This window comes from Borostomias antarcticus (genome assembly GCF_949987555.1).
Source record: "Borostomias antarcticus genome assembly, chromosome: 14".
NCBI classification, from domain to species: Eukaryota; Metazoa; Chordata; class Actinopteri; order Stomiiformes; family Stomiidae; genus Borostomias; species Borostomias antarcticus.
Window position 1 is genome coordinate 5,914,219 of NC_140247.1, and position 7,977 is coordinate 5,922,195.

General features: G+C 49.7%; 2 protein-coding genes across 2 annotated transcripts in view; one reads left to right on the top strand and one right to left on the bottom strand.

Moving 5' to 3' along the window:
• Positions 1 to 374: 374 nt before the first annotated feature.
• hbegfa (heparin-binding EGF-like growth factor a) lies at positions 375 to 2,477 on the bottom strand (the record flags this gene model as incomplete). The annotated part of the gene is made up of 5 exons (XM_084449083.1): positions 375 to 447; positions 724 to 879; positions 1,107 to 1,305; positions 1,530 to 1,769; positions 2,435 to 2,477. The coding sequence occupies 5 exons, from the start codon at positions 2,475 to 2,477 to the stop codon at positions 375 to 377; spliced, it is 711 nt and encodes a 236-aa protein (XP_084305209.1).
• Positions 2,478 to 3,329: 852 nt separating this feature from the next.
• Positions 3,330 to 7,977, top strand: part of rufy1 (RUN and FYVE domain containing 1) — a gene marked incomplete at its 5' end in the record, with an annotated part of 9,096 nt that continues 4,448 nt past the window's right edge. Inside the window, 9 exons of the mRNA XM_084449126.1 lie at positions 3,330 to 3,708; positions 4,132 to 4,314; positions 4,477 to 4,594; positions 4,800 to 4,901; positions 5,802 to 5,925; positions 6,851 to 6,912; positions 7,076 to 7,211; positions 7,300 to 7,401; positions 7,497 to 7,613. Of these exons, the coding sequence (XP_084305252.1) occupies positions 3,330 to 3,708; positions 4,132 to 4,314; positions 4,477 to 4,594; positions 4,800 to 4,901; positions 5,802 to 5,925; positions 6,851 to 6,912; positions 7,076 to 7,211; positions 7,300 to 7,401; positions 7,497 to 7,613 (1,323 nt within the window). The remainder of the gene's footprint in view (positions 3,709 to 4,131; positions 4,315 to 4,476; positions 4,595 to 4,799; positions 4,902 to 5,801; positions 5,926 to 6,850; positions 6,913 to 7,075; positions 7,212 to 7,299; positions 7,402 to 7,496; positions 7,614 to 7,977) is intronic.

Below are 7,977 nucleotides of genomic sequence, written 5' to 3' on the forward strand. Positions count from 1 at the left end.
AGCTACCCAATCGCATCTGATTGCTCCGGCGGTGGTTCGAGGCTGGACCGTGTGCCAGGCACTCCAGCTCTTGTTTCCTTCTGTCCAAACCTTCTGTGTCCTTCTGGGTTCTTCTTGGCTTTTCACTTCCCTTTTCTATTTTGAGGTAGAATTTCTGTATCCTCGCCTGAAAGACAGAAACGGAGATAATGAGCAAAAAAAAATGGAACTGATGAAAGATCAGCTAGCCATGGAGCACAGGCATCCGCCAGTCTCATCATATAGGACACATTCAGCATTCCACACATTTCACATGCTGTGCGTGTGTGTGTGCATGTGTGTGTGTGTGTGCGTGTGTGTGCTTAGCCATGTTACTCACCCTTCTCTGTTGCTCTTCAGTGGTTGGGGGCTAACCCCAGCTTGACCTTCTCCTCGCTCTCCACGTCGTAGGCGCCTCGCTTGTGAAACCTGCGCGGGGATGAGACAAGACCGCAGAGTTGTTGAGAAACACGGATCAGAGCGTCACTCACCTCCCTAGCGGTTATGCTGACTGTGTGAGGAAGCGCCCAAACAGAACACCTGCCTTACAAACTACAGAGGCAACATATGTCCCTTAGCCTCTGCCTGGCATGCCATACATTTCCTACGCCTCCTTCAGACATGGGACGGCATTCGTTATCTGTGTGTGGGTGTGAGATCCCTCGGTGTGTGTGTGTGTGTGTTGTGTGAAGGGTTGCTGCTAACCTTAGCGCCAGGAGCAGGCCTATGATGGTCAAGCAGAGGGACGACAGCACCACGGCCACCACCGCCAGCGCTGTGGTCCTGTTGTAGCCCCCCTCCGCCTTCCCCACCGACAGGGCAAAGAACTCACACCTCGCACCGGAGTAACTCGGGTGACATCTGCAGAGAGAACAGACAGAGAGAGAGAGAGAGATAGAGAGAGAGAGAGAGAGAGAGAGAGATGGTAAGTGTCTGGCCTGGATGGATAGATATATCATTGATAAATTGATGGATAGATGGACAGACAGACAGACAGATACAGATGCACAGACAGACAGACAGACAGACAGACAGACAGACAGACAGACAGACAGACAGACAGACATGGTCTTATCTAGGCTACTTACATGCAAGATGGGGAGCTGATGTCTCTCAGGTACTGGCAAGTGCCATGGATACAGAAATCCTTATACTTCTTCAGACAGGGGTTTCTCTTCTTTCCCTTTCCTCTCCCCTTCTTCCTCCCCTTCCCTCTCTTCCTCTTCCCCTCACTCCTCTCTGCGTTCAGAACCGTTGAGAGGTCTTTTGGTTTGCTTGACAAGGCAACTGAAACAGAAAAAATACACATTTCTAAATGAGTTTCTCTCTCTCTCTCTCTCTTACACACACACACACACACACACACACACACACACAGAGACACACACTGAGGTAGTATTACATAATTTCTAGCAACAGTGTAATAAATCTTGTCAATGTCAATATTGTATTTTCCCATTTCATTGTCAGTGCTATTAATGGTCTGAGTTGACCTGGTATAGAATGCCTACCTCTGGGTAATTCGACTTCATAGTCCCCCGACATATCATCTTCATCCTCCTCATCTTCCTCATAGTAATCGTAGTATTCCTCGGAGTCCTCCAGGTCCACAGCTGGCCTCTCCACGCCGGTGTTGTCCTCCTCTAGCCTTTTTTCGTGCCGCACATTCAGCAGGTTTATGACGGACGTGTGCTGCGGCCTCTCGCTCTCATACCTGTCCACCGCCGCTCCACTCGCCAACCTCGACACCACTGGAAAAAAGATTTAAGTGAGGTTAAAACCCAAATATATAAGTCAAAGACCAAGAGTTGATCAACCAGAGTGTAAAACATAACTGGTATGCCTAAGTTTCCATGTTCTATACAAATAATAATAGGAGAAGGGAGTGAGTTAACTGGGCAAGTTGAAACGTGCGTGTGGAGCGCTGCAGCCTGAGACGCACCAGGTGAATGAGCGTAAAAACATTCAGGTGTTAAAATGGCACAGTCAGGTCAGTTCCGCTGATAAATAATCTATTCCTGCAACAAGGCAGGCTGGATACGTTTACACAAAAAGAAGCATAGACAGACAGTTAGCTAATGTAGCCAATGCAAGAATATGAGTTAAAAATAAAAATGTATATCCAGTTACATAAAGCATGTTTTAAAATAGGATGATGGCCCCGTTAGTTCTTGAATAGCCCACACATTATGCGGATCGTTGCTTTCTTATTAAGTTTACAAGACGTTCAAAGGGCCATGCTTGAGAAGTTCACACTACAGAATAAACAAGTGTTTCCCAAGAGCTCTCTCCAATGAATGAGAACTTAGCAATTCAATGGGTTAAATTATGGAGAGTAGGTGCAGTATTTATCGCGTATCATACTGAACAAGAGAAACTATCTAGAAGGTGTTGGGAAGTTCAAGTTCACACTTACCGAAGGCGTGGACGAGCAGAAGAGCGACTCTTAAAATCCTCATGTCTTTCAACTTGAATGGAACAGCTATCGAAGTAACAGATATGCAGTCCTGGTCGTTTCCCTTTCAGTTGTTCGCGGTATTCCTTATCTGAGCCTTTTTATCTGAATCACACTAATATTCCAGCTCAGTCGACTGTTCTCAAGATGCCTGGCGCGTCTTTGCCTTTGGCGACTGTGGGAGCGCAGAAGAGCGCCAGGGGAAGGAGCGCACCATTTATATAGACTGCCTCTCCTATTCCACGCCTACTACTATCTTGTAACATGTTGATAGAACTCAAAGAAACCGTCTAAACAGTATAATAGCTACATTTCAGCGAATCATTTTGCCGACAACATGACTAAATTCAATAATAATAATAAACAATAGCATGATTTATAAAAAACAATCTGTGTTCCAATCACCAACAATTTCAACATAATGTTGCAATGACTGCCATTACATTTATGTGATGATGAAATGCATGCCTTGCGTGAATAATTAATTAAAATATGTTGGCTAATCATGGGATCATAGGCCCACCTGAAAAATAAGCCTACTCACCTGATTATGAGTCCGTGCAGTGAAATTGTCACTTGCGCCATCAAGTGGCCACGTTGGGTATAACTCTCCGTCCATTAGGCTACTAGCTCATCATCACTACTGTTCTTATAGCGGTAATAAATGTTAGGAGTGGAGAAAATGTATTACAAAATACAGAGTGTATATCAAAAAGAAAGCAACTTGAGAAGTAGCTAACAGCTAACCAGATTTCCAGCATGGATCATAAATCGATGTGTTCGGCCTGCCGAGTGTCACAGTCACGGTGAGCGATTACTCTGGTCTGAAGTCACGTGCTCCATCATCGGGGGAAAGATGGCTGCCGAGGTAGAAGAAATAAACACAGCTGTCGAGGGAAGCGACGCCCCAGATCCCCAACCTGAAGTTTTCGAAGTTCCTTCAGACAAGCAGGTGACCAGCGATGCAGATCCCCAGAAAGGCAGGCCGGGGCCAGGGAGCACCTGGTCCGACCCGATCCTGTCTCTGGCCCGGAAGGCGTCGGATACGATCACCAGTGGGGTCAACCTCGGTGCAGCTTTGAGGAATGCCCCATCGGGATCTGCTGCCCCATCGGGATCTGCTGCCCCATCGGGATCTGCTGCCCCATCGGGATCTGCTGCCCCATCGGGATCTGCGACCCCACCCATCAAACACAACTCAGAGAACCACACCGGTGCCAACGTCAAACTTCCAGGTAGCACGCACACTTTGCACCATTATCTCACCCTAGTTGTACCCGTACCTCTGCATTGAGACACTAACTTTGTGCTGATGGGCTTTTCCAGCTCGCTACTTCCCCCTTTCCTTGGCTGTAAGTTGTAAACACATGACCTGGAGAGAAGCAGGGTTTGATGGTATAATATGACAGTAGCTAACCCTGTTATACAAGAACCTCTGTTGATAGATAGACATGCCAGATTATGACAGCCGTGGTTTATTATTGTGCAGATTGCAGTTCCAGGAACTGTGGGAGATACACGCTTACTGACTGAACGGACAATCAGCTCTGTCATCTAATCCGTTTAGGAAAATATGGTCACATTGATGATACGCTGTGCCGGTCATGGGTTGAGTGACTGTTGCATGAAGTCGTTTTTTTTATTTTTTATTCCTGCAGTCGTGCCAGCAGCGAAGGACCCTGTTGCCATAGAGAGGTCCAACTTGCTCAGTATGATGAAGATGAGCATCAAGGTTCTGATCCAGTCCTCTCTCAGCCTGGGGAGAACCCTGGACTCTGACTACCCGCCACTGCAGCAGTTCTTCGTGGTTCTAGAGCACTGCCTCAAACACGGGCTGAGAGGTGAGACTGGGGTCAAGTCTAGGCCAGCAGCCACCTGGCCTGCCAATCAGATTTGATTAGGACGAGACAATTAGACTGACAGGGTCAGGAGAACGAGGCTGACATTGTGTTCCTGCTTTTTCCTCTCTCTTCCTGTATTTGTGTCGCTCTCTGTCCCTGCAGTGAAGAAGTCCTTCATCAGTCAGAACAAGTCTATCTGGGGTCCTCTGGAGGCGGTGGAGAAGCTGTGTCCTGAGTCCGCTGACATTGTCACCAGCGCCAGAGACCTGCCTGGTCTGAAGTGAGTACTGCACGCCCTCGGGTAGACAGAGGACGGGTGAATTTGGTGACCTCAGGCTGTCTCAAAGTCCCAAACAATAACACATCGTATATCACTTTGTATGGCTGGAGAGGGTGCGTGTGTGAATAGTATATTTATTGTACACTGGTGTTGGGAGTCTATCTATTGTAGTTCGTCATTAGGCTAACCTCAGCACCCCCCCCAGGACATGTCTGGGTCGTGCGAGGGCCTGGCTGCACCTGGCTCTCATGCAGAAGAAGGTAGCTGACTACCTGATAGCTTTGCTGGACCGCAAGGACATCTTGAAGTGAGTACAGCCTCGTTTGTCAGGTCAAACTCAAAAAGTCTGAAAGAGATGCGCTCTAAGATCTTATTGGCCGTTATGAAGTTATCTTACAGTGTATCACTTTTGAGCGATTCTCTTTTTCCCCGTTCCTCTGCCCCACTCTCCATCCCGCTGCCTCCCCCTCTGCTATCCAACAACACATCCCTCCACCCTTCCTGTCTCTCTCCCTCCCTCCCTTCCTCGCTCCCTCCCTCTCTCTCCTCCCTCTCTCTCCTCCCTCTCTCTCCTCCCTCGCTCTCTCCCTCTCTCTCCTCCCTCTCTCTCCTCCCTCTCTCTCCCTCCCTCTCTCCCTCCCCCCTCACTCCCCTCCCTCTCTCTCTCCTCCCTCCCTCTCTCCCTCCCTCTCTCCCTCCCTCTCTCTCTCCTCCCTCTCTCTCTCCTCCCTCTCTCTCTCCTCCCTCCCTCTCTCCCTCCCTCTCTCTCCTCCCTCTCTCTCCCTCCCTCTCCCTCCCTCTCTCTCCCTCCCTCTCTCTCCCTCCCTCCCTCTCTCCTCCCTCTCTCTCCTCCCTCTCTCTCTCCTCCCTCCCTCTCTCCCTCCCTCTCTCTCTCCTCCCCCCTCTCTCCTCACTCCCCTCCCTCTCTCTCTCCTCCCTCCCTCTCTCCTCCCTCCCTCTCTCTCCCTCTCTCTCTCCTCCCTCCCTCTCTCCCTCCCTCTCTCTCTCCTCCCTCCCTCTCTCCCTCCCTCTCTCTCTCCTCCCTCCTTCTCTCCCTCCCTCTCTCTCTCCTCCCTCTCTCTCTCCTCCCTCCCTCTCTCTATCCTCCCTCCTTCTCTCCCTCCCTCTCTCTCTCCTCCCTCCCTCTCTCTCTCCTCCCTCCTTCTCTCTCTCCTCCCTCCCTCTCTCCCTCCTCCTGTCCTCTCAGTGAGTTCTATGAGCCCGGGGCGTTGATGCTGGAGGAGGAGGGGGTAGTGATCGGGGGGATGCTGGTGGGACTCAACGTCATCGACGCCAACCTCTGCATTAAAGGGGAGGACCTGGACTCTCAGGTCAGCAGACACGCCCGCAGATGCGCCCGCTTGCCGGATGTGCACGACACAGGTTTTGTTGGAGGCAGATATCAACTAGTGTTTTTTATTTTATTTTATTCTGATGTAGACCTATCGGCTTAAAAAATGCACTAGGCCTATCATGTTATTTGGCTTAATTCACCACAAAATTTTCCTTAATTTAAGGTTATTTTTATTCCTTAAATTAAGGTTATTTATATTACACACTGCCACAGGGCGTCTGCACTGCCAGTCCTCAATAATCAATAATCGGTCTGCAGTCTTCACAGTCCAGTCTTCAGAATAGTGAGAGGTTACTGTCACATAGGACTGCGCTGTCCATGCGTCAGTGGTGATGGTGACTTTCTCTGCCTTTAGACAGAATAAGCATACGGAGAGAGGCGCCTCTTTCAGCGCACGGTCCATTTTCTCTCGTCGCAAAGTAATTGTTTTGTGAGAAGGCTCTGTGTATTGAGGCTTGAGAAATGCTGTGTGATGTGCAGACTTAACTTTGCGTATTTTGCACTGGACTGTTTTTTGATTTAGCCTAGTTTTATGAAACACGGCCGGACGTTCACCTCCGTTAATTCTTTTTAGACCAGGAGAATGCAAAAACTACCAGACCGCTCCTCAAATAACTTGGTGGAGGGGTGTAGCATGGGCCAATTTAGAACTCATTCAAATTTGGCGCGAACAGAGCCACGAAATGCATTCAGGGGCGGAGGTCTGTGCTCTCTGAGCACCATTTCTAGTTATTTTATTAGTATGGAATAGGCTAGAGATTTTCGATTACTGCTTGTACTGTTGACATTGAGACAGTCGGTCGACAGTCGGACGAGTAGTCAACACATTTTCACATCCCTACTACCCGCCAGTCAGCCAATCGCAGAAAGAGTTTATTAAAGTGTCTATCTGTCTTGTTTAGGTGGGGGTAATTGATTTCTCCTTGTATCTTAAAGACCCTGCAACCAGCGAGACGCCTAAGGAGTAAGTATCTACATGCCCTCTCACCCACAACACACACGGCTCTTATCTTCATCGCATGGAGCCTCTCAGTACCTCTTCATCTCTTAATCTCTCAGCTCTGTAAAACACACTCCTTCCTCACTGCACCCTCTAACCTACTCCCCCTCCTCACCCTCTCCCTCAGCGAGGCCAAGATGACGGCCATCTTGGATCAGAAGCACTACATCGAGGAGCTGAACCGCAGTCTGAGCGGCACGGTAACGGACCTGCAGGCCAAGATGGACTCCCTGGAGAAGACCAACAGCAAGCTCATCGAGGAGGTCAGACCAACTGTCTTTGTGTGCGTGCGCGCGAGTGTGTGTGTGTTGTCTCCTTGACTAACGTGTGTGTTGCTTCCCACTTGTCCAGCTGACCGCAGCAACAGACAGGATTAACTCTCTACGGGAGGAACACGAGTCACTGAGGAAGGAGAACGAGTCGATCCTCCAGAACAGCCAGAAGAAGGAGGAGGTCAGGATGCACACACACACACACACACACATCACACACACACATGCCTTCCTGCTCCGAAACCCAACGTGTGTGTGTGTGTGTATTTGTTGTAGGTGACCCTGCAGGACAACCAGGTGGAGCTGGACACGTACAGACAGACGCGGCAGGGTCTGGACGAGATGTACAACATGGTGTGGAAGCAGTACAAGGAGGAGAAGCGGATACGCCAGGTCAGCCTCGCTCCTCTCTCTCGTTTTGCAGAGCAGACGCGCCTCCTCCGCTACCTCTCTGTCATTTGAATGGTGCACATTAAGATCATGGGGCGGCGGCGCCCCCCCGGAGGTACAGCGGGGCGTCCAGTGATCGTAGGGACGGCGGTTTGAATCCCGGCTCCTCCCGGCCACCTGTTGGAAGTGTCCTTGGGCAAGAAACTGAAGCCCAAATTGCTCCCAGTGAGAAGGCTAGCACCTTGCATGGCAGCTGCCATTGGTGTGTGAACGTGTGTGCGAATGGGTGAATGAGAGGCCACTCACTTTTTGGATAAAAGCACTATATACTGTATATAGTCCATTTACCGTGTGTGTGTGTGTGTGT